Here is a 25,782-nt window from a genome sequence, read left to right on the forward strand (position 1 = left end):
TTTGCTATCCTGTCCTACTTTTTCATCTCAGGGCATGGAAATGGAGGAAGGGAAATTTTGCCCTACTGAAATTATTGTGTTGGCATAAATGGCTTGGTTAATGTCCATAGATGAAGAGATTCCCCATACAAAACATACATGCTAGGGCTTTTTGGGGAAAAACCCCATAATGAAATATTTCCAGACAGTGAGATAATTTTAATTGGCTTCCTTTGCATGTGAGTCTGCCATAATAACCATGAATAACTTGGTCCTTATAGAAGAGGTCATCAGGAAAAAGATAAGTTAACAACATCTCCTAAGAGTTTTGCTAATGGTTTCATTAATAGTACCCAGCATGTTGGAAAATGCCTTTAAAATAATGAATTTTTCTACTGTGAAAACAGCATGACAAATCAATCAACATTTCACATATATAAATAAAAATACTGTTGGTAGAATAAGCATACTTTTGTATTAGAATATTTGAGATTATGGGAGAAAATTAATTAAAAACTTTTAAAAACAATACCTAACACTAGTAAATTCAATTACCGTATATTCATGAAATAATAAATAAGCACTTGAAATAAATTAGAGAAAACATGGCAATAATGTTTTTTGGGGTTTTTTGTATATTTGCACTGTGGTCAGTTTGTAGCCCCTGATGTGGGCCAGGAGTGATAGTGTCAGTAACAGAATGTTGTCCTTGGACAAAATCATATATTTTCCGAAACCTGGCTGTAACCAATGATTTTTAAAGAGGTCTTGATTCCTGCATACATCCACTCTATTAAATAATGGGTCATTTGTCATTCTGTAATTTTAAAATCTCCAGGCAAGACTAGAATAATTATGTTGTCTGGATCCAAATCATGCAATAAAATGTATTTTATTAACACAATAGCTGGGTTAACTTACTGTATTATACTAAAACCATACAATCCAAACAGCACAATATATGAACTTATCTTTAGTGGGTCATTGGATGTGTATTGAGTTGATTTTATTTGCATAAGCTATGACCAGCCTTTTTTCCATTTTTTCCTGGCTACAGAGGTCAGACACCTCTCTTTACTTTTAAACAAATCACAGTTCCTGACTTTGATTTCTTTCAAATTAAAGCTTTTAAGAACAAGGCAGGACTTGAGCCATGATTTTATTTTATTTTTTGTGGTTTGCTAATTAAAATGACTACATTTATTTCAATTCAAATACTAATGTAGTTCATTTAACATGAGAAGTAGATGGGTTTTGTCCTCATGGATATAAAAAAGGGGGAAGAGTACATGAGTCATTATATGCGGTAAGTTGCTTTAAACATTCATGTTTTGCTTACTTTGATATAGCATAACACTCCAGCCAGACAGTTTGCTATAGTAGTTAAGCGACCAGTTCTAATGTCTGTGTCATTTAAAAATGTTTTTGCATGATCTTTAAATATTTTCCCCTTTTTACATTCTTAATATTTTTATACTGAAAATGAATATTGAAAGCAATATATACGCCCTGTTTATTTGATCTTGGTTTAATGAATTTCATGTGCAATTAAAGATATCCGTTTGCCCTTTTATGGATATATAAACAGTTTGGTGTAGTGATTAATGCATCAGACAAGTAACCAGACAATTGCTAGTTCTAGTCCCACCAGCAACAGCAAAAGCAAACCACTTGAGGAGGGGGTAACCTTGCCAAGAAAACTGCAGGGACTTGTTCAGGCAATTGGATATGATTGAATGGAAACAAGAAGAAAATCATGTTATGCAAGCATAAAACCCATGCATAAAAGAGTTGCACAGTTTAAGATATTTAGGTGTAAAGGATAATCCTTTCTTCCTTTTCATTTGTAAAATTGAGGTTTTACAGTCTATATATGTAAGTGTGATATACTTTTGCACATTCTAAGAAGTTCCAAAGGTACTACCAATCTTATTGCTGTAAGGCAACAGAACAAATGGCAATCTATTTTGTAATGTACTTCTGAATTGTTCCAGAATTAAGTGTCCCAGCTGTTTTAAGTTATTTGCTCTCCCAGCTGATGTAATATAACTTGTTCACAATGCTTATAAAATTCCAGGAGCTGGAGAGACAAATAAAAGCCAGAGATGAAGTAACATCAGGAACTAATTTTGCTGTGCAAAGTCTGGACCATAAACACTTGCAGGGAGTTGGGGACCTACGTGGAAGAGTGGCCAGGTAAGTTGGTGGGAGCTACCTTCTTACAGCTCGATAAACCATGTTTTAATCTTAGTAAGCAAAGGCCCATATGCTTCTCCTTCCTGCACATTACAGTTTTGAGGAGAAAATAAACAATGTTTTCTTTAGGATTTGCTTAAAGACAATATTGCACCTAAAGTTGAGACAGAGAATTAAAAAAAAATTGTCCTTGACTTTGAAGGTTTTTTCTCTTATTTATATCTTTGAAAGAAATTAAAGTATTGTCTGGCTGTCTCTGCAGCCACTAAAGTACAGGTGGTCTTCACTTACCCATTGCCTTGTGAAACAACCATTTGAAGTTGCTATGCTGCTAAAAAAGTAACTTTGCAACCAATTCTCACATTTATGACACAGTGTCCTGTAGTTTTGTGATCACCATTTGTGTGCTTTGCAACTGGCTTGGAACAAGCAGAGTTAATACAGAAAGTGGAAGTAAAATTATAGCAGAATAACAAGAGTTGGAAAGGATCTTGGAGGTCATCTAGTTCAACCCACCTGCTCAAGCAGGAAACCTTATACCATTTCAGACAAATGGCTGTCCAGTCTCCTCTTAAAAACTGCTCTGTCAGCTTGAAAAAGCAGGCGAGACAGCTGGCTAACGAAAAACCTTTTATTTTAGAACCGGGCAAAGAACAGACTTACAGTGCTTCTATTTATACTCCAGCTGGTCGGTCGGCGACCAATCAGGGCTGTGCCGGTTTCCCGCTTGTTCAAGCGGGCCAATCGGCGAAGGGGAGCTTTGACAGCCCGGAGCTGTCAACCTAGCTCGCGGCTGCGCAGTAACCGGTGGTTCTTGACAGCCGAGAGCTGTCAAGCGGTTGCGCTTGCGCAGTAGCATTCCGGCAGCTTTTGACAGCTGTCAAAAGCTGCCGAAGGTTTACCTCATAACTGGAACTTGGTAACATAACGTTAATGTGTGAATACACAACAAAAATGTCCAGTGTTGGAGCATTCACAGGTTCTGGAGGCAGGTTGTTCCACTAATTAATTGTTCTAACTGTCAGGAAATTTCTCCTTAGTGCTAGGTTGCTTCTCTGCTTGATCAGTTTTCATCCATTGCTTCTTGACTTGCCTTCTGATGCTTTGGGAAATAAGTTGAGCCCTTCTTGATTTTTCACTTAGCGACTGCATCACTTTGCTTAATGATTGAAGGGAATGTTTGAAGGTTGTAAGGCCATCATGGTCATGTGATTGTTTATCACTGAGTAGCTAATGCCGATTGTGATCATTAAGCAAGTAAAATTACTATTGAAACTGGCATATAAATCAAACCAGTGGACTTAGAAGCACACTGTCAGAATTAAACATACTTAACACAGCCAGTAGTGTTTGCAGGCTGAGGCTGCATAAAAAACAGGCAGAAGTTGTTTGCACTGAAGTGACCACCATCTAGACTTTTTTTAAACTATTTCTATGGACAGCCCTGACTATAGCAGAATGAAGTAGTTTGACAGTGATTGATAGAACATACAATGATTTTATATCTTTATGTATAATTTCATGTGACAGTGACAATTCCTGATATTTATTAGTTAGTTTGTTTGTTTTAGAGGAACCAAGAGCTGGAACACAAATCTCTAAGATGAGCACAAACTCCTATCATAACACTAGTACTTGTTTTTATGCAACCTACAATATATTTTAATGAAACCAAGTATAAATAATTACTCTTGGGCTAAGCTAGAGGACATTGAAATGATTTATACAACCATGTAAGCACTTTTTGTGTATCAAGTACTTACAGAGTTCAACTACAGAAAGACTGAGCTGGCCTAGTTTCCAATAATAAAAAAATCACCAGTAAAATAAATTAGATTTTTTTATTTTTTTCCTACCCTTATAAAATGAAAGGTGTCTAGAGTTGTTCTGGTGTTGGGTGGCCTTTAAATGAAATAAAAAATAAAATTAAAATAAAACAAAATGAATGTCACTATGTATACTTTTATACGTATTTGAAACTGTCTTCTCCTTTGGCAGCAAATGAACTATTTCAGAATATGGACATACATATACATACATATACATACATACATACATACATACATACATACATACATACACACATACATATGTGTGTGTGTGTGTGTGTGTGTGTGTGTGTGTGTGTGTAAATTTTAGATTAAAGATTTGTCCCATGTTTGGGGCCTAGCAAGGTAACACACACACATATATACACAAATATGAGCTGTCACTGATGTGACTACTGGCTGTGGATGGCCTTGGGTTAGGCTGAAACAGGAAATAAGATTTGTCCCATGTTTGGGGCCTAGCAAGGTAATCTAAATACTTAACAAACATTTTATATATATGTATATGTGTGTGTGTGTGTGTGTGTGTGTGACTAAGCAAGTGTATTCTGAATGCTTAACAAACATTGAATATATATATATATATATATATATATATATATATATATATATATATATATATATATATATATATATATATATATATGGATCCTTGGTTTTTCGGGTTTTTCCCCGCGTAGAACTAAAGGTGTAGGCGCAACGTTTCGACGGAATCCCATCCGTCATCATCAGGCTGGTGGCTTTAGCTTCCTTCTTCTGGGAGAAGCATGTGGCTGTTTGTTCCTCTTTTTTAAACTGCCAGAGGGGGTGTGTTCTGTGGAGGTGTGCTCTGATTGGGTAGGGGACCAAGTGTGTTCTGATTGGGTGGGAGTGTGTTTTGAATGGTGGGTGTGTTCTGATTGGGTGGGGGGGTGTTCTGAGTGGATGGGCTGGTCTCAGCTGCCAGCTCCAGACCTGAGCTGGTGAGTTGTGCTGCTTTTGTTCGGCTTCGTGTTTGTGGTGGTGCCATGTTTTTATAGTGGGTGTCAGTTTGCTTATTGTGTGGTTTGGAGGGGTTTAAAGTGGCTGATGTTGCAGCTGTAGTTAGGTTTCTGTTTTGTGGTTGTGCCTCGTTATCATTGTGGGTTCGGATTTGCTTTTTGAATGGTTGTGTGGTGGTGATGTCATGTGATGTTATCATGAGTTTGGGTCTGGTATCATTCTTGGTGGTTGGGCCTCGTCTGTCAATCAAGGCGGGTTTCCAAATGGCTGGTAGGCGAGAGGTATCTTCTCGTTTATTCATGCTGTGGGGGCGTTTTTCTATCTCAATGGCTTCTCTGATTATTCTGTTGTTAAAATGTTCAATTTTGGCGATAGTTTTGGTTTTTTTAAAATCAATTTCATGTCCCGTGGCTTCAAAGTGTTGGACCAGGGATGAAGTTTGTTCTCCCTTTCTGAGTGAGTTTTTGTGCTCTTCAATGCGTGCACTTATTCTTCTGTTGGTCTGTCCGATGTATGTGGTGGGGCAGGTGGTGCATGGGATTTCGTATACTCCTTGGTTTTCTAACCCAATTATGTCCTTGGGGTTTCTTAGGATGGTGGATATTTTTCTGTCTGTGTAGAATGCTGTTTTGATGTTGTGTTTTTGGAGGACCTTGCTGATTCTGTCTGTGGTCCCTTTTAAGTATGGGAGGAGGGCTTTGCCATTTTCTTGTTCTCCGTCTTGGGTTTTCGTGGGTGTCTCTCTTCGGATTAAGTTGGTAATCGTGTTTCTTTGGAATCCATTGGCTGTTAGTACATTAGTGAGAGTGTGTAGTTCGGTTTTTAGGTGTTGTTCGTCAGCTAGGTGTTTTGTTCTGGAGATGAGTGTCTTGGCTACGGAGTTGATCTGTGCTGGGTGGTGGTGTGAGAGTGCGTTCAGATAGCGGTTTGTGTGTGTTTTTTTATGGTAGATAGTGTGTCCTAGGGAGCCGTTGGATTTCTTGTAGACTAAGACATCAAGGAAGGGAAGTTGATTGTTAGCTTCTGTTTCCATGGTGAATTGTATTTTGGGGGTGTAGGCTATTGAGGTGTATGAGGAAGTCATCCAGTTTTTCTTTGCCGTGTGGCCAGATTACGAAGGTGTCATCTACGTATCTGAGCCAGAGTTTGGGTTTGTGGTTGGATTTTTCTAGAGCGAGGGTTTCAAAGTGTTCCATGTAGAGGTTTGCGATGACAGGTGAGAGGGGTGATCCCATGGGTGCTCCTTCCATTTGTTTGTATCTTTGTCCATTGTAGATGAAGTATGTGTTAGATAGGCAGTGGTTGGTCAGATCTAGGATGTGTTTTGGGGGGTTGTATTTATTTAGGATAGCTGTCAAGGCTTCTTTGATTGGCACTTGGGTGAAGAGGGATACAACATCGAAGCTCACAAGTAGGTCACAGGGCTGTAAGTTTAGTTTACTTATGATCTCTATGAATTGGAATGAGTTTTGTACGTGTGAGGTGATGGAATTTGCATAAGGCTGTAGTTGTTTGGCATATATATATATTGTTGAGGAATTTGTTGTGCAGAGGTCTCCTTGTGCTACCAAAGAGTTGCACAGACAAGGAAGGGCACTGAGAGCAGTAAAAGTCACACACAGAAATACACTGAGTTCTAAAAGCAAAAAGTATTTTACTTTGAGGTGGTGTAAAAACAAAAATGCACAGTCAAAAATAAACAGTCCAAGTAGCAATCCAAAATACAAAGTCTTCTTACCGGTCCAGAGGTCAATACACAGTTCAAGTTTACAACAGTAGTAAACCAACAGCAGAGCAAAAAACAGTAACAGTAGAGATCAGTGAATTCAGAGAGAGAGAGAAGCTACGTTCCTAGCTTCCTCTTATGGCCATGAGAACACTTACACACCCATTGGCCAATTAACAACTTAAAGCCATAGCATTATGGTTAATATATTTTCAACCCAACATTGTAGGCTAGCACCATATGCCTAACATTCTCCCCTTTGGGTAGAATAATATATAACTCTTACAATCTTATGCACATTCTTTCACAATTAGCATTGTGTTTCACAGCACTTTGTACCTTCGTAAAATGGTCTGCAATATTTACATCAGATGGACAATACTCTAACTGTATTAATTTATCTTTGACACATTGTCTGACATTTAAATAACGAAGATCAGTATGTTTAGATCTTGTTCTTACTGCAGCATTATTAGCCATCTTTATCGCAGCTTGATTGTCCTCATACACAATAAATGGATCATTTACATTTAAACCCATATCTAACAATAATTGTTTGTACACTAGCAGTTCTGTACATAACACTGATAAACATGAAAATTCAGCCTCCATTGTAGATAAGCTTATGTGTTTCTGTCTAATAGACTTCCATCCAATCAAAGAATCACCCAACATTACAGCCAACCCTGAGGTAGATTTACGACTGTTTGAATCAGAGGCAAAACTCGCATCTGCATATGCAGTAAGGATTAACTCACGATTTGGCTCTAAATATAACGAGTAGTGAATAGTTTGCTTCAGATATCTTAATACTCGTTTAGCTGATTGCCAGTGTCTAACAGTTGGATTATTGTTGTACCTAGCTAATTGATTTACACAGTAAGAAATATCAGGTCTAGACCAATTACTCAGATACATAAGACTTCCTATCAAAGATTGGTACATAGTCTTATCAAATACAGGACTCTCAACATTAGTGTCCTTAAAATCCATAGCCATCGGAGTTTTTGCTGGTTTACACATTTCCATATTGTATCTCTTTAATAACTGAGATATTTTACTGGCTTGTGACACCTTAAAACCCCTATTTGTTTTCACAATATCTAACCCCAAATAGTGGCTTATTTCTCCAAGATTTCTAATTGTGAATTTATTTTGCAATCTTGAAATGATAGTTTGTGCTTCTAACTCATTTTTTGTTATTATTGCAATATCATCTGTGAATAATAAAAGAAAAGATAATGCTCCGTTGTGTTCCCTTCTAAACAAACAAGGATCAGCATTACTGGCTACAAAACCTAATGCACTTAACTCATTAACTATACATTTGTTCCACTCATAGCCTGATTGTTTCAATCCATAGAGGCTTTTCTTTAATTCCCAACAATCATGGTCTCTATCACTGGTCAATCCTGGTGGTATTCTTAAATAAATAGTATGTTGCAATGGAGCATGTAGATATGCAGTTTCAACATCTACATGGTTAACCATATATTGGTTTTTAGCTGCCCATACTAAAGCTGCTCTTAAAGTAGTCGCCCTTAGACTGGGTGCAAACACTTCGTCATAATCCTCAGTAGTTTGGGCAAAACCTTGTGCAACCAAACGTGCCTTATGGGTTACAGTCCCGTCTACACCTTTCTTTAACTTATATATCCATTTACAACCTATAGCTTGCTCACCAGGTGGCAGTTTAGCTTTCACATAAACCTTAAGATCCTGCAAAGACTTCAACTCCCTGTTCATTGCAGCTTTCCATGATGCCTGTTCCTTTTCAGGATACATCCTGATCTCATCATAGTTAGATGGCTCTACACTAACTTGACATACTATACTAGCTTCATAGCGATCAGGTGGATGTCTGATACGCATTGAACGCCAAGGAATTACAGGGCTTTGAGTTTCTGTCTCCTTTCCTTCCTCTGATTCCTCTTTTATCTCCCCTATCTCCTCTTCATCTTTTATATTTACAGGAGATGTATTATCATTACTAGTTACGTTATCAGAGGAGTCCTCAAACACTAGAGGATCAGTATTAACAGTTACTTGCTCTAACCTATCCCAACCAACGTGCTCAAGGAATTTTGCACTAGCACTGTTATATACATTAGTTGTGCCTCGTTCCCAGAAACGATAGGATCTATGGTTAGCTTCATAACCTACGAAGTATAATTGCCTAGCCCTATGTTGGCCTTTACTCCTGAGTTGTGCAGGAATGTGGACCCAAGCTGGGGTGCCAAATGTGTGCAGGTAATCAAGGTTTGGTTTTTTACCATGCCATATAGTATATGGTATTTTACCAGTAGAAGTATTAACAACTATATTCAGAACATGGTTTGCACATTTTGCTGCCTCCCCCCACAGTCTATCTGTTAAGCCAGAATCTTTTAACATAGTTCTAATCATGGCTTGTAACGTTTGCCCACGTCTCTCAACAAAAGCATTATGTTGAGGTCTATAAGGGGCTGAACGTTTATGCTCAATGCCAGCTGATTGTAGCATATCAACAAAACACTTATTTGTAAATTCAGTACCATTATCAGTAATTATGCACTGAACCTTTCTCTTTGTTTTTCTCTCCACGAACTTCAGCCAGTTTGCAAATTGTTGGAAAGTATCTGCCTTTGACTTAAGCAGATAACAAAAACCATATCTAGAGTAGTGGTCCAATATACTTAAAACATAACATGACCCTCCTAAACTTTGTTTCATGGGTCCAATTAAATCAGCAAACACAACTTCCAAAGGTACAGTTGTTTTGAAGCCGTTTAACCTGTTTGCAGGAGTTTCCTTACTCTTTTCCTGATTACAGGCATTGCAATTCAAATACTTACTACATGGCTTCAGTTTAATTCCTTCTACTAACTCAACTGTTTTACGTAGTGAGTTAAAGTTTACATGCCCTAACCGCCTATGCAATAAATGTATACATTCATCATGTGGCTTCTTGTTCTCACATATTGAGTTAGCTTTAACTGTACTAACCTGGTTACTTGTGAGAACGAATAAACCATTTTTCAAATTAGCAGTTACACAGGTTCCATTCCTCTCAATAGTGCATTGCTCCCCTCTGAATGTTACCACAAACCCAACCTTAACCAATTCCCTTACAGATAACAGGTTGAATCTTAGCTTAGGTATATATAACATAGGTAACTGTTCATCAATGCATGGACAATAGGAATTACCTTCACCAGAGGCCTTCATCCTCCAACCATTGGCCAGTGAAACATATTGGTTGCTGTTTTTCATATTAACAAACCTCTTTTTCACTTTAGTAATGCATTGTGAAGCCCCACTATCAACAACCCACAATTCATTATTTCTGGATGTTGGTTCACCAGAAATAGCCAAACCAATGCCCTTCTTAGCCTTCCCACTGCTATTCACATTCTGTTTTTTACCCTTTCTACAGAATTTGGCTATATGCCCTCTAGCCCCACAAGAATAACATTTCTTGACGTTGTAAGCAGTGGTAAATTGCTGCTCCTCTCGTGGCTGTGTCTCTCTCAGCTGGTCTCTGTCACGCCTCCTTCTGGACTCTTCCAGCAGTCTCCCAGTAATGTTAGTCAATGTCAGTTCCTCTCTGGTCAGGACTTCCAAAGAAGAAACATATCCATCATAACTCTCATCCAAAGATGACAGAATAATGTAGACCTGATGCAACTCTGAAAAAATCAGCTCCTTTTCATGAAGCTCTTCATGTAATTTGCCTTCATGTAATTTCAATGGGTCAGCATATCTCCATTCTTCTGCAGACGAGCCCTAAACAGCTTACGTGTAAGGTGTATATGTGCACCCACACTGTCACGAACATAAAGCCTTCGCAAAACACCCCAACACCTAGCAGCAGACTCCTCACCACGAATATGGACAAGCTGCTGGTCATTCAGTGTTAGTCCAATAATGCAAAGAGCTTTCTCATTGTTTTGTTTAAAGTTGTCTAACTTCTTTGCATCCTCTTCGTCATCTGGATCCCAAGCAGTAGTATCTGGTGGGTTATTTACAACAGCCCATAGTCCTTCCTTGCGCAAAAGCAAGCAGCATTTTGTGGACCAGGAAACATAGTTTGTCCCATCCAACCGGGTTATCCAGGAGATGCCTGACAACAGTTCCTGTGCCATTTTACACCAAATACAAACTCAGCTAGGAATACTGTGTGTACTTACTCTCAGTACAGGCCTGGGCCCATAACCAGTGTTAAGGAATTTGTTGTGCAGAGGTCTCCTTGTGCTACCAAAGAGTTGCACAGACAAGGAAGGGCACTGAGAGCAGTAAAAGTCACACACAGAAATACACTGAGTTCTAAAAGCAAAAAGTATTTTACTTTGAGGTGGTGTAAAAACAAAAATGCACAGTCAAAAATAAACAGTCCAAGTAGCAATCCAAAATACAAAGTCTTCTTACCGGTCCAGAGGTCAATACACAGTTCAAGTTTACAACAGTAGTAAACCAACAGCAGAGCAAAAAACAGTAACAGTAGAGATCAGTGAATTCAGAGAGAGAGAGAAGCTACGTTCCTAGCTTCCTCTTATGGCCATGAGAACACTTACACACCCATTGGCCAATTAACAACTTAAAGCCATAGCATTATGGTTAATATATTTTCAACCCAACATTGTAGGCTAGCACCATATGCCTAACATATATATTCAATATACACACACACACACACACACATATGCACACACATGCATACAAATGCACATACAAGCACATAATGTGCAGCAAAGCCAATCTAGAAGAAAGAATGCCATGTTGCAAAGCACTCAGAAAAGAGGAAAATTAAAATTCTTCTATGAAATATTCTGGGGATTTAACATAATAGCTTATGTCAGATCTGTAAAAGGTCAGACAAATCTGAAATAATGTTTTGGTGTTAGAAGCTTTTGCCAACCAAAATCTACTTGACAGATGTTTGGAAGAGTATGTCATCTTAAATTGGTAGGATAGTTGTTCTGACTTCTTTAAAAGAAAAAATGTGTGTGTGTGTGTGTATGTGTGTATAGAGCAGGCATAAAGATATTCAAGCACCATGATGTGTCTAATACCTACAAAGATCAGAATTGTACAAACCATGGTTCTCTGTGACACACTATGGAAATGGAAGTTAGACTCTATACAGTAGGATAAGAAGTATATTGATGTTTTTGAACATTGGTATTGGAGAAGACAGAATGTTGTGGTCAGCGAAGAAACCAAAACTATGGATCTTTGAACAAATCAACCAGACTTCTCACCCAAGGGACAAATGACCAAGCTCAAATTATCCAACTTTGGACACCTGATGCAAAGACCAGGCTTTCTGGAAAAAGACTTTGATGCTGAAAAAGATAGAGAAAAGAGAAGAGGAAGAAAAAGTATAAAATATATAATTCTTCATTAGGGAAGAAAATTGCTTGTTGGAGATACACTTCTGAATGATTAACAGAAGTGGGACTTTATGATATAGAGGAGGTACAGAAACTACCCTCTTTTTTTGTTATCAACTTTCTAGATGCGATGCTAGCATTGCCAAACTCTCTGGAGATATCAATATCAGCAGGCATGAGATTTCAAAATTAGAGAAAGACATTCATGCTGTTCAGTCTTCCTTGGACAATTGTGTGAATAATGTTGAGATGAAGGTGAGTGGCTCTGAAGGAATCTGTTAATCTGTACTGTATGTTAGAAATAATTCAACTTCTCCATTTGATTTAAAATTGCTGACTCATGTTAATGGAATAAAGATTCAGAATGATTGCAATAGCCAATTGTACAATTAACGTGGTGTAGTGCTGAAATATGGAGATTGAGAAGTGATGCTGCGTCATCACAATACTTATTATTTCGAACGTTACTTTTGACTAATGACAGTTTATTAATCCAAATATAAAACACAAAAAGATACAGAAGTTCTTTTGTAACACAGAAAAGATCCTGAGATTCCCAAGCATTATTGCCCTAAATGTTTGTTAAAAACAGGTAATGCCAAACAAACTGCTTCTTTAGCAAAGTGATTGTATTAGTGCATTAAGGAAATATTATGAATATAATATACTTAGATTTCAGCAAGGTGTTTGATAAAATAGACCACAGCCTACTTCTTGGTAAGACAGAACAAGGTGGGATAGTACTACCACCAGACAGATTTCAGTTGGCTGGCCAACCAGACTCAGTATGTGTTCCTTAATAGAACTACAACTATATGGAGGGAAGTATGCAATGGGATACTTCAAGGTTCTGTCTTGGGTGCAGTGCTCTTCAGCATCTTCCATAAATGACCTAGATGAGGGGATTGATGAAGTGGCACTCATTAAATTTGTGGGTGACATTGGCTGGGGGGGAATTGCTAACCATAGAGTCAAGATTCAGAAGGATCTTGACAGACTTTTTTTTAAAATCCCATTTATATCCCGCCCTTCTCCGAAGACTCAGGGCGGCTTACAATCTAAGAAGCACAAATCAATGTGCTTAGCAATAGCCTTCATTCTATGTATATGCCTGCTTATTAGGGCTTTCGGGGGGGCCCCCAAGCGGCATTTTTACAAAGTCAGCTTATTGCCCCCAACAATCTGGGTCCTCATTTTACCTACCTCGGAAGGATGGAAGGCTGAGTCAACCTTGAGCCTGGTGGGACTCGAACCTGCACTAATTGCAGGCAGCTGGTGTTACTTAAGGAGGCATTAGCCCACTGCTCCACCAAGGCTGACAGAAGGATCTTGACAGACTTGAGCATTGGGCCCTATTCAACAAGATGCAGTTTGGCAGTGACAAAAGTAAGGTCCTGCATTTAGGCAAGAAAAACCAGACACACGGGTACAGGATAGGCAATACCCGTCTCAAATGTAGTGCCTGTGAGAAGTATCTAGGTGTCCAGGTGAATCACCACTTAAGTATGAGTCACAAATGTGCTGCAGCTGCCAAAAAAAAGCTATCACAACCCTAGACTGCCTCAACAGAGGGATAGCAGCAAGAATACAGAAAGTAATAGTACTGCTCTATACTGGATTAGTGATGCCATATTTGGAACTGAGTTCTGGTCACCATGATACAAAAAAGATGCTGAAGCCCTAGTGCAGAGAAGAGTAACAAAGACGATAAGGGGTCTGGAGGCTAAATCAATGATTAAGGGAACTAAGTATTTTAGTCTAACAAAAAGAAGGCTTAGGGAATACCTGATATCAATCTTCCAATACTTGAATTGTGGTCACAGGGAAGAGAGTATCAATTTATTCTGCACAGAACTTGAGGGCAGGACAAGAAGCAATGAGTGGAAGCTCATCAGAAGGAAATCCAGCCTGGAAATAAGGAGGAAATTTCTGACAGTGAGAATGATTACGGTAATCAGTGCAACAGCTTGAGTTATGGGTATTCCATTGCTGGAGGTTTTCAAGAAAAGATTGTATAATCATTTGTCCAAAATTGTATAAGGACTTATTTTTGCCTTGGGCAGGAGATTAGACTAGAAGACCTCCAAGATACCTTCTAGCCCTATGGTTCTATGAAATGGAAGAACGCTTGTCTGAAATGGTATAGGTTCTCCTGCTTGAGCAGAGGGCTGGACTAGAAGACCTCAAAGGTCCCTAACCTACATTCTAATTTTAACATGTCTATATTTGAGCTTTATTACTGAGACTTTTTTTTAATGTAAGTGTATCAAGCAAAATTGCTTGTGAACAGGATTTTTTTTTTTGCTTTCCCTCTGGTAACTTCAAGCAGACTCTACACATCAGACATTCAAAATTAAGATTCCAAGAAAGCTTTGTATTTTTTTAAAAAAATAGAGTTAAATGCTGGATAGAGCTATGTTCTTAGATCTGTTCTTGCTGAAGAAGACTTTTTGAGGTCAAAATGCATTTGGATTTTTTTTGTATTTGAACACTGAAGAAAATATGTAAAGATGAATTTTAAATTGGCACATAGTTTTCTAAAATATAATTAAATTTGAATAATCATGTTAATGGACTAATAATCACTGCTGAATTTAAGCTAAAAATTAGTAACAAAGGCTATGGTCAACACAGTGTAAATCTTCAAATTAAACAGCATACTGTACTAAGCTCAGTTCATATTACAAAATAGTTATTTTGATTTATGTATTTCATAAAAATACAGATTCTATGCACAGATAAATCCACATGTTGTATGTGGTACAAATCCATGTTTTAGATTATAATCTACAAATAGTTTCCAGTTTGCTTTAAAGATAGGAAGTTATTCTAGAGACAGAGAGACATATTCTCATGCTTGGTTAGCTATTCTTCCATTAATGGGATTTGACAATTTTCAGTAAAAAGCAGATAATATCCTTTTAGCAATTATTATTTATAGGCCAATTCTATATACTCTGAGGAGATATGTGATTTAGTGAAGTTTAATAGTAGTATTGTAGATTGAAATAGGAATTCGATTTTTAAGATTTGTTTCATACTGGTGTGAATCATTTTCCACAATTGTTAAAGTTACTTGCATTGCTGCTGAATATGAAAAAATGATCTGATCTGCTCATATTTCCAGGAAATTTTTGAAAATGAATGATCTATTTTAGCAATCAAAACTGGGTAATATACCAACATTCTGCACTATATAATATTCAGAGTAAATTTAATATTATTCTTCCATTGAAATCCCAAGGTTATTGATACTCTTAAAAATTTTATGTGGTTATACTCTCAGACTAATCAATCATTTTTCACAATATTACCGTTTCTGTATTCCTAATTAAGGGAAGATTATTTTTTACTTTGTTAATTTAATTCCTGGACAGCTGTCAATGTCTACTACCTTTCTTGAAGTGAATGGTCATCCTAGGTGGGACAGCTATAAGCTTCAAAATTATCTGACTTTATATGTGCATTGAGCTCTTCTTGACCAGGAGCATGAGAGTTTTAAGGAAGTGGCAAAGTCTTAGGTGGGACTTTTGCAGAGGCTTCCATAACCAGATGAGAAGCCCTCATACACTCACTGCAACCCTCAGATCAAAAGTTCTCCAGCTCTCTATTATAGAATGGGCTTTGTTCCCCTTGTAAGGAAATGTTTATGTGGTGTCCTTATCACTGTTCACAACTTATGAATTTCCAAAATCTTGTACAGAAGGCTCATTCTTCCTGACTAAAGGTAAGCAGATAGAAAATGTAAAATTAAGCTCTTTTGAACTTGCCAATAATTCTTAGAAAGAAAGCTTCTTCTGCAACTGTTGAAAAAAATAGAAGAAATGCTTGTCATTTCCATATGACATGGGTTACTGGTACAAGTAGTCCTCATTTAGCAACCACAATTGGAACCTGCAACACAGCTGTTAAGTGAAGCAGTCACCAAATGAAACCAAAACTCTGCTTACAATCCTACTTCAGCTTTTCTTTGCTTTACAAACCTTTGAAAGATTGGTTGAAAAGTTCCATTTTCATCATTGTCATAAATGCCAATAGTTGTTATCCAAAGCAGTCACAATATAAAAACAAAGGCAAGCCTTTCATGCAGAAATATGACAGAAGTAGAACAATTAGAATCTTAACAGGAAAAAGATTCATACATGCTGACTGTTTCAAATGGATTAGCACATAACATAGCTCTTCCTGGAAATATAGAATATTAAGGAAACCTATATATAATCTGATCATTTCTGTACAAAGTCTCTATAAAAACATCCAACAAACACTGGATACTAATAATTATTTTAGAATAGTTGGTGGGAATCTTTCACTATGCAGCAAAATTAATTCTGAGCAAAGCTTATAAGAATAAGTCTATCTGAAATTTCGACTTTTCCCTTAGTCACTGCAATCATTATGTGTATTCAATGTAAATGCTGGGATTTTAGCTCTTACTGTTTTTTCTTGTTCCTATTAGGTAATGCATATTTTAGGCAAGATAGAGACTTCAAGCTCAGAGCAAACTTCAAATTTAAAGGCAGTGCAGGGTGATCAACATCATGAATTGCAGCTCTTGGACTTCAAGTAAGAGAACAAAGCTTTTCAATTATGTTAATGTGCTAAGTTATGGTACAATGGTATTGGCACAACAGAACATCACCAAATTAATTTACTTGCCTTTAAGAATCCTGACAGGCCAACAAGGATAAATGTTTATTAAATCACATACATATTTTTAAACAAAGCTAACTCAGTGCTTTAACTGAAAGTGCACAGTGCTTTCATTTGCTTTCACTGATAGCTGTAAGAACAAAACTTTTCTTATTCAATGCAAAAATAACTATAATGGAAGTAGAAAAAAGGCAGAAAAATCATAAGAACCAATATAAATTTGTTTCTGTAAACAGTTATTTTGGTGAGTGAATTGGGTAGTTTCTGTTGTGTACTGGGGTCGTTGCGCAGGAAGAAAGACGAGGCGAGTGAGTTCAGCAAAGAGCATGGTTTATTTCTTGCAGGATCTGAACTAGAGAGCTGGAGATGCAGCAATTTATACCCTGGCCCCTAGGTGGCAGCCAATAGGTTTGAACAGTGCTTTTTTGTAAAAGAAAAAGGTACCAGAACTCACACATGTCATACAACCTGCCTTGCCTACCCTACAAGGTTCCATCCAAAAAAGGTGCTGGAACTCCGTTCTGAATGTTCTATGAGAAAAAAAGCCCCGGGTTTGAAGCAACCCATTGCTACCTAGGGGCAACCAATAGCAGTGCTGGAGACGGGTTGTCTGAGGTGCTGGGAGCCGTTAGCTAGCTCCCAGCTTAAACAGCCTACCAGCCGTTACCACGTGGTGTTACAAGCAAGCCGAATACATTACACCTTCTAAATTTGTTATATAAATATATAACAAATATAAATTTATAAAATAAATAAGGAATAAACTCTGAGGATTTAGAGAAGGAAAAAGACTTTGCATAAATGGGTGGGGAGAGTGTCTACGCCAGGGGTTTCCAACCCTCAGTCCGTGGACTGGTACTGGGCCACAGCATGCCAGCAACTGGTCTGCACAAACAATGCCCCACCTGTGGGATGCAGGCAGCACACAAAATTACACACTCTTTAGTCTGTGGAAAAACCTCTCTCCACAGAACCAGTCCCTCGTCTATGCCATACATAACTATATTAGAACGTTATCTTTCTAACTCATGTAAAGAAGTGTAAAATATAGTGCTATGCTTGTTTTCTGAAGAATTGCGTTTGAACACAAGTGCTTAAATGCAGTACCTATCTACACTCATTGAAGTAGCTGCGTGTTTCCAAGATTGATATTGTTTCAGTGAAAAGCCCTACTGAAAAGGCTGCTTAACTTTCAAAAGGTGCAGCTGCTTTAATAAATCAGACACAGATGCTACAACTGTGCGCTCTTGCATTCTGAATTTTTTAAAAAATCAGATGTGAAATACTAATTCAGATGTGAGATGAAGATCTATTTATATTTAATTGTAAAATCAGTATTTATGTTTTTTAAAAACAGGATAAGAAGACAACTCAAAAATGTTTGGAGAAGTGTTTGTTTCTTCACTTCATTCAGTTGCAGGCACATGCACTGCACACACAGACAGTTGATGCTCATATTTACCTTCTTTCCTATACTTGCAAAAACTCTAGATCTGCCAATATAAAAGCTGTGATCAGAAGCCGACTTACAATGCTTAAAAATATATAAGCCTTTGATCACTTTCAAATAGCATTTCAAAGATCTCTCTTGTTGGGAAAATACATTTATTCAAACATTATGGAAGTATTTATAGCCTTGAAACCAAAACTATACCAATGTTGCCACTTGAGAGAACCATTAACTACCAAAATTGGCAAAACTCAACAGCATATGGAATAAATCTGATTCATGACATGAAATCAAAATAGGTTTATCGAAGTTGTTTGATTGAAGTTTTACTCACATGAATTTGGTTAAGACTGAACTAAGAAAAAAATTAACACAGAAAGCCAGTGACTTCATATTGCTTTTGTAGTGAGATCATGGTATAGAAGAATTTTTTTTAAAAAGGCATGTTTTATGCTTTATTTTCATGAAAATTAAAAAGAATTTCTCTTTAAATATTAGGATAAATAGTATTTTAAATGATTTTAAAGATCAAATTCAAAACCAACGGAAGTGGATCGAAAGTCAGTTGAGTAGATCTGAACAAGAGCAAATCCATCTCACAAACCAGCTGTTTGCTACAATCAAGGACAGATTGGTAAGTACAGCTGTAATTCATGCAAAGAATAGAAGCATAACACGCTTTCTCAAAAAGCGGCTTTTATAAAAGGGCAGATTTTAAACAGATAAGTGTTTTGATCTGGTTAACATCTTCAGTGATCTCACATGAGTAATACTGGCTCTCTGAGTGATGGAAATGAGGCAGCAGAGAATTTGGGGTGGGGGGAGAAGTTGGTGAGGAAAAAAAACTACAACAGAAGTACAGAGTCAGGAACACCTGAAGGGAGTATAAGAGCCAATCAGATTTTATTACCAGACGTTGAAAGGCCATTCATGTTTGCATTTTATGTTCAATATATTGCTAGAGAAAGGTAATATACTAAGGTTACTTTGGGGACTTGGGACAGTCAGTATGGATTTTAAGTTGCTACATTATGGATGTTCTTTCAATCCCAGGCAATAAAATATGCCATCTTAAATAAGTCTCTTAACAGATGGCAGAGTGCTCCTTTTTCAAACGGCAATCTTGAATTACAGCTTGAGTTTTTGGCAAGGAGGAGGATGCTGGCTTCATGCAAGTACTTAGACAGAGTGTTTAGCATCAGAAAGTAGCTGATCCAGGATCAGGACACTGTATCTGAACACAACTTTCTTCAGATTTGTTTTTGTGAGAGGTGTGATAAACTGGAACAGTTCAGTTTCAAAAGTAGACAATTTAGTAGTTTTATAAAATAATCTAAAAGACATACTGTATGATTGCTAACCCTAAATTATTGCATCATGCAGCAAGTTTTAACTGTTGTATTTTATAGATTAAAACTATTGAAGCTTTAAGTCAATGTTTACTAAGTGCTTTGATTTTTTGAAACAAAATCACTGTAGGCTTCTCATCAGTTAGAAATGGCTCTGCCTTCCAGTTTTAAATCTTCAGATTCTACCTTGGGATGTTTCTTTTCATTAACCTTTATTATGTTTGTATCTGCTTAGTAACTTAAAATCTTAATGAAGAACCTAATAACAAAAATGGAATAAAAACATTTGATAATAGAAGTTCATTTATAAAGTAGAATATGCAATTGCTTTTCTTAAAAGTATTAAAAACTATTTATTTATATTTCGTATTTAACCATCCATTTCCTCAGAGAGGGGTTTATTTCCCACTGTCAGTCAACAAGATTTCCCAAACAAATTATAAATATTGGAATTACTTGCAAGCATACCATTTAAAATAAAAAGATGACAAGAAAAAAGTATGAGAAGAGAAAAGCAATCTCATAGTCAAAATAAACACTCTCTTAAAAATATAGTGTTTTTGTTCAAAACATAGCATGGAGAATTGCTGGAGTAGACAAGCAGAACTGGTGTTGATCCAGATAGAGCCACAAACTAGATTGCCAAAAACTGATCCACAATTTTAAACAATATAAATTGCAGAGACCAACCTATCTGAATTTATATATTATATTATATTTATTAAACTTATATACCGCCCTTCTCCCGTAGGACCCAGGGCGGTTCACAAGGCAATTAAAACAACATTACAATACAAAAATTAATAGCAATTAAAATAGATTAAATTTTCCTTGATTAAAATCTAAAACCCCTATATCTCTGATTAAAAACCCAATTACAATAAGTTAAAAAAATTAAAAAATCCTCAGTCCTGGCCGGAAAGCTCAAAGAGCCAGGTCTTCAGGTCCTGGCGGAACGAACGAAAATCAGGGGCAGTCCTAAGCTCTACGGGTAACTGGTTCCAGAGGGCAGGCGCACCCACAGAGAAGGCCCTCCCCCTGGGTGTTGCCCGCCGGCAATCCTTTGCCGGCGGCACCCTGAGAAGGCCCTCCCTGTGGGAGCGCACAGGACAAAGGGAACTTGATGCCGGCAGCAGGTGTTCCCTCAGATATCCCGGACCCAAGCCATTTAGGGCTTTATAGGTCATCACCAGCACCTTGAATCTCACCCGGAGGGCAACCGGAAGCCAATGCAGCTCACGGAGCAGAGGTGTTATATGGGAGTATTGGGAAGCCCCCATCACAACTCGTGCGGCTGCATTTTGCACCAGTTGAAGCCTCCGAGTGGTCCTCAAGGGCAGCCCCATGTAGAGAGCATTGCAGTAGTCTAACCGGGAGGTCACAAGCGCATGAGTGACTGTACGCAAGGCATCTCGGTCCAGATAGGGCCGCAACTGGCGCACCAGGCGAACCTGGGCAAAAGCCCCCCTGGTCACGGCTCCTATATGATCTTCAAGGCTGAGCCGCGAATCCAGGAGGACACCCAAGTTGCGAGCCCTATCGATGGGGGGTAACACCTCACCCCCCATCATTAAAGATGGAATAGAATGGTTCACTCGAGATGCCTGTACGCACAGCTACTCAGTCTTGGCAGGATTGAGTCTGAGCCTGTTTCTCCCCATCCAAACCCTCCAGGTAACGGGACATCACGTCGAGGGCATCACTGAGTTGGTTTGGGGTGGAAAGAAAAAGTTGGGTATCATCGGCGTACTGATGATACCCCACCCCAAAACCACAAATGATCTCACCCAGCGGCTTCATATAGATATTGAACAGGAGGGAGAGAGGACCGACCCCTGAGGAACTCCACAAACGAGAGACCTCGGGGCAGACCTCTGCCCTCCCGTCAACACCAACTGCGAATGGCCCAAGAGGTAGGAGGAGAACCACTGCAAAACAGTGCCTCCCACTCCCAACCCCCTGAGACGTCGCAGCAGGATACCATGGTCGATGGTATCAAAAGCCGCTGAGAGATCTAATAGGACTAGGACAGAGGAACAACCCCTGTCCCGAGCCCGCCAGAGATCATTCACCAGCGTGACCAATGCCGTCTCCGTGCTGTACCCGGGCCTGAAACCCGATTGGTATGGGTCAAGATAATCAGTTTCCTCCAGGAACAGAGGAAGCTGATGCGCCACCACACTCTCAACAACCTTTGCTAAAAAGCGAAGATTGGAGACTGGACTATAGTTATTCAAAATAGCTGGATCCAGGGCAGGCTTCTTGAGAAGGGGTCTCATCACCGCTTCCTTCAAGGCGGCGGGAAAGACACCCTTGCTCAAAGAAGCAGATATCACTGCCTGGAACCAGCCTCGTGTCTCCTCCCGAGCTGAATAAACCAGCCAGGAAGGGCACGGGTCCAATAAACAGGTGGTAGAGCTCAGCCTCCCCATAATCCTGTCCACCTCCTCGGGAGTCACAGGATCAAACTCAGTCCAGATAATACTCTCAAGACCGCTCGATTCCTCCCCGTCAGACTCTGCCCGGTCAGAGTCCAAACCGGTCCGAATCTGAGTGATTTTGTCCGCCAGATACTGGCTAAACTCCTCGGCCCGCCGCTGCAAGGGCTCCTCCCTCACCTCCTGAGAAAGGAGGGAACGAGTTACCCTAAACAGGGCGGCCGGGCGATTATCTGAGGACGCAATGAGGGCGGCAAAGTAATTAGACTTCGCCGTCCTCATTGCCGCGAGATAAGACCTAGTAAAAGATCCTATTTGCAATCGGTCAGATTCAGACCGGCTGGATCTCCAACAGCTCTCCAGACTCCTTCTTTGACGTTTAATCTCCCGTAGCTCCACAGAAAACCATGGAGCCCATCAGGATCTACGCCGGATCAGGGGTTGCAAGGGTTCAACCCGGTCAAGTGCCTCAGTGGCAGCCCTCTCCCAATCCTCCACCAAGGCATCAATTTAAGCCATAATTGACTAGGTTTTAACTAAAGAAATTAGGAAGCCAATGATGTAGTTCAGGGGTGTCAAACTCAATTTCATTGAGGGCTGCATCAGCATTGTGGTTGCCCTCAGGGGGCCGGGTGGGTATGGCCAGGGTGGGCGTGGCCTACCGGGTGGGCGTGGCTAGAGTGCATATGGCCTACTGGGTGGGCGTGGCCAGCTCTACATTGTTTGCATCAAGGGTGCCTATGGGGGCCTGGGCAGGAGTGGGACAGATCTGAGGGTCTCTGGCAGGAGGGTCTCTGGGCCAGGGCCAAGGCAGTGGGGGCTGTTCACTCACTGTTTCCAGGATGGCTTCGCGGGCCACATGAAACCACTTCGCGGGCCGGATCTGGCCCCAGGGCCTTGTGTTTGACATGTCTGATGTAGTTGCTACCTACATCTTTAATTAGTAACTTTGATCTTAGTTACAATGTTCAGCATTTTATGATGTTGGATCTAAACATGATGAAAGAGTTGCTGCTTCGTGGCCAGTTGTTCAACTAATTTTCTTCCAAACTTCTACATGAGCCAGAAAATAAGAGGCAGCATTTTTTCCCAAGTTCAACTGAAAATCTTGAAAAAGGCTTTTGTAGTAAATAGTACTATATACATGTGAGATCTACCCTTCATGAAAATCATTTGGTATCCCACATTTCTTTGGATCCTCCTCCCCTTTACCGTACCACACAATTTTTATAAGGTGAAATGTCTCCAGAGTTTCATAGTAAAATGTATATCAAAAAGTTTGGAAGCCTCGTACACCAGATTAGCTTTAAATCCATTTCAACTTCTTGGCTGTTCCATAAAAAGTTAGTTACCTATTTAACTGGGAAATGAGATCTATCATTTCTGTAATTGTTTACAAATAAAAATAATTATAAAAATTATAGAATGTCTACAGAAAAAAATTAACAGAGAAGCAGGGTTAATTTCATTCCTTTATACTGAATGAATAAATATATTTTTAGTAGTGTAATTCTATTCATTTTTCACAATACCTCTTTTAAAAGGAAATAGTGGAAAAAAAATTAGAAGATGGGTTATACTATCTCTCCAAAAAAATAGAAAACACCGAAAAAACATTGCAATTTGATGTGGAACTCAGTCAGGTGAAAAATGATCAAAATAAACTACATGCAAAGATTACCAGATTTGAAAAGCTGATGTGGAATGAACTGGAAGGAATGCAAAATGAATACAGATCAGGTGAGGGTTTTTTTTTTCAAATTTACTTGCATTTGTGCATTTGCATTTGTGTTATATAGCCACACAACTTTGTCATTCTCCAGATTACCAAATCATGACATAAGCAGGAAAACCAAAAGTCTCCCTGCTGTGGTTCAATTTATAAACCTTTCTGTCATAAAGGGGAAAAATCAGCTTTCAGCAGAAATAACCAATTATTCTTTTAGATAGAAAAATTGTCAATTCAGGTCTATTTTTATTTCAAGTCTTACCAGAAAAAATATATATACTTTTAATCAGTCTGATTTCAGGCATTACATTATTATGAATTAAAGGAGAACTGAACTAATTCATCTTAAAGCTGGTCACATTTGCTTAATTGAAAAAAATATTCATAAAATATTTCAATCACATTAAATTATAGATCAAATGATGACCTTAACCTAAGAAGCAAGTTAAAAATTATTTTGGAATGCTGTATAAACAGAAAATTTGATATTAATGATAATTTTGTCAACTTTACTAAAAGATGCCTTATTTGCCAGGATTTCAATCTATCCATGATTCTCTTGATGCACTCAAACATATACAGACAACAAAGCTGAAACTTGAAGAAGAGAAATTCAAGCAAGATATGAAAAAGCTACAACGAAAACTCACTGAACTCAAAGACTAATACATTTTGTTTAGCATTTACATTTGTTCCATCAAGGAAAAATACTAAAAAAGTTTAAAAAGTTAACTTGTTTCTACAATATCAGACTTGTTTTCCTGTAAATCTGGGACAAAAACCACCGTGATAGTTCTGAACACATAAGTTAAAAAAGAAACGTATTAAAAACTTCATTTATGTTTGAAAAAAAATAAAATGCAAGGACTAACAGTAAGTCATTGCTTGATTTGTTTTGACAAACTATTACAACCAATTATCTGCAATTATATTCTGAAGTTTACAAATTAGGAGCCTCTGCCTTTACAGAGAAGCTAAAACAATCTTACTAGCTCACTTGTGTAATTTTGTTATCAGTTATGAAAAAGACAAATACTTTTCCTAAAATATTTGTCGAATGTTATGAAGAACTTTTACAATTTCAATTGTTCTGCAAATTCAAATGAGAACTTTTACATGCAGTTTTCTAGCTACCAAATTGTATTTCACCGTTTTTAATTCTGCTATTTATTTGTAAAAAGGAAAAAGCTAAGTTTGCAAAAAATGTAGCCATGTGCCCAGAAATATTCTGAGGGATATGCAAACCACTTAAATTTGCTAGACATTTAAAATGCCAACTTTTTTTGTCAAGGTAGGTATGGAACTAGAAAAAAGATACAAGCTACATACCCCCTCCTTGACCAACTCTCATGTACAGTACATTTTCTAACAATGAGATTCCAGATATAATTCACCATCGGTTTTTGAGAAAATGTTCTTAAAAATTCAAATGAAACTTGCTTTGCAGTCTTCTATAAAATAGAAATCTGGTGGTTGAATAATGCAAAGGTGGCTGTGTAACATTTCTGTTTCCTGAAAGAAACTTCCATTGCAACACTTCTAAAGCATCAACTATGAGGTTCCATCAGTTTTCAAAAACAGATTGAGTGAATAGGAAGAATTGGGGCCAATAATCTGAAAGAGAGCTATTCTTTAACATACTAGTTCCAGTAGTAATGTCCTCAAGTTGTAAAGCACTGAGGAAATTAATTTCTCATTTTCATCTTTTGGGGGATTATAATTGCTTTTGTATAGCACCGAAACTTAATGAAGAATCTTAGGTTTTGTTCTGTACCAGCCTGCTACCGGCCCTGCAGAAAAGGCAGGGACAACCCCTTTACAAACGGCAAGAGGCTGGCATTACGCCTGCCAAATTTATAGCTACAAAAACAAACAAGTCACGAACCAAGAAACAGAAGCTTTAAGAAACACGAACTATCCAAGCGGTTGCCTTCAGCAAACCAGCCCTCCCCACACATTCCCCTTATATAGAGTTCAGGGCGTGGCTTCTCTCTGCCTCCTTCCGAGAAGCCCCATTGCCTTCCTCTGTTTACTCCTAATTGACTGCCTCCTGCATCGGGCGTCCTTGAACAGGGCCAGC

General features: G+C 38.4%; 1 protein-coding gene across 1 annotated transcript in view; it reads left to right on the top strand.

The window, feature by feature from the left end:
* Nucleotides 1-24,368, top strand: part of FAM81B (family with sequence similarity 81 member B) — a gene marked incomplete at both ends in the record, with an annotated part of 41,787 nt that extends 17,419 nt beyond the window's left edge. Inside the window, 6 exons of the mRNA XM_081321757.1 lie at nucleotides 2,057-2,175; nucleotides 12,209-12,338; nucleotides 16,543-16,649; nucleotides 18,685-18,820; nucleotides 23,518-23,713; nucleotides 24,238-24,368. Coding sequence (XP_081177883.1) covers nucleotides 2,057-2,175; nucleotides 12,209-12,338; nucleotides 16,543-16,649; nucleotides 18,685-18,820; nucleotides 23,518-23,713; nucleotides 24,238-24,368 — 819 coding nt within the window. The remainder of the gene's footprint in view (nucleotides 1-2,056; nucleotides 2,176-12,208; nucleotides 12,339-16,542; nucleotides 16,650-18,684; nucleotides 18,821-23,517; nucleotides 23,714-24,237) is intronic.
* Between the last annotated feature and the right edge of the window lie 1,414 nt (nucleotides 24,369-25,782).

The sequence above is a fragment of the Vipera berus genome (assembly GCF_964194415.1).
Source record: "Vipera berus genome assembly, chromosome: 2".
NCBI classification, from domain to species: domain Eukaryota; kingdom Metazoa; phylum Chordata; class Lepidosauria; order Squamata; family Viperidae; genus Vipera; species Vipera berus.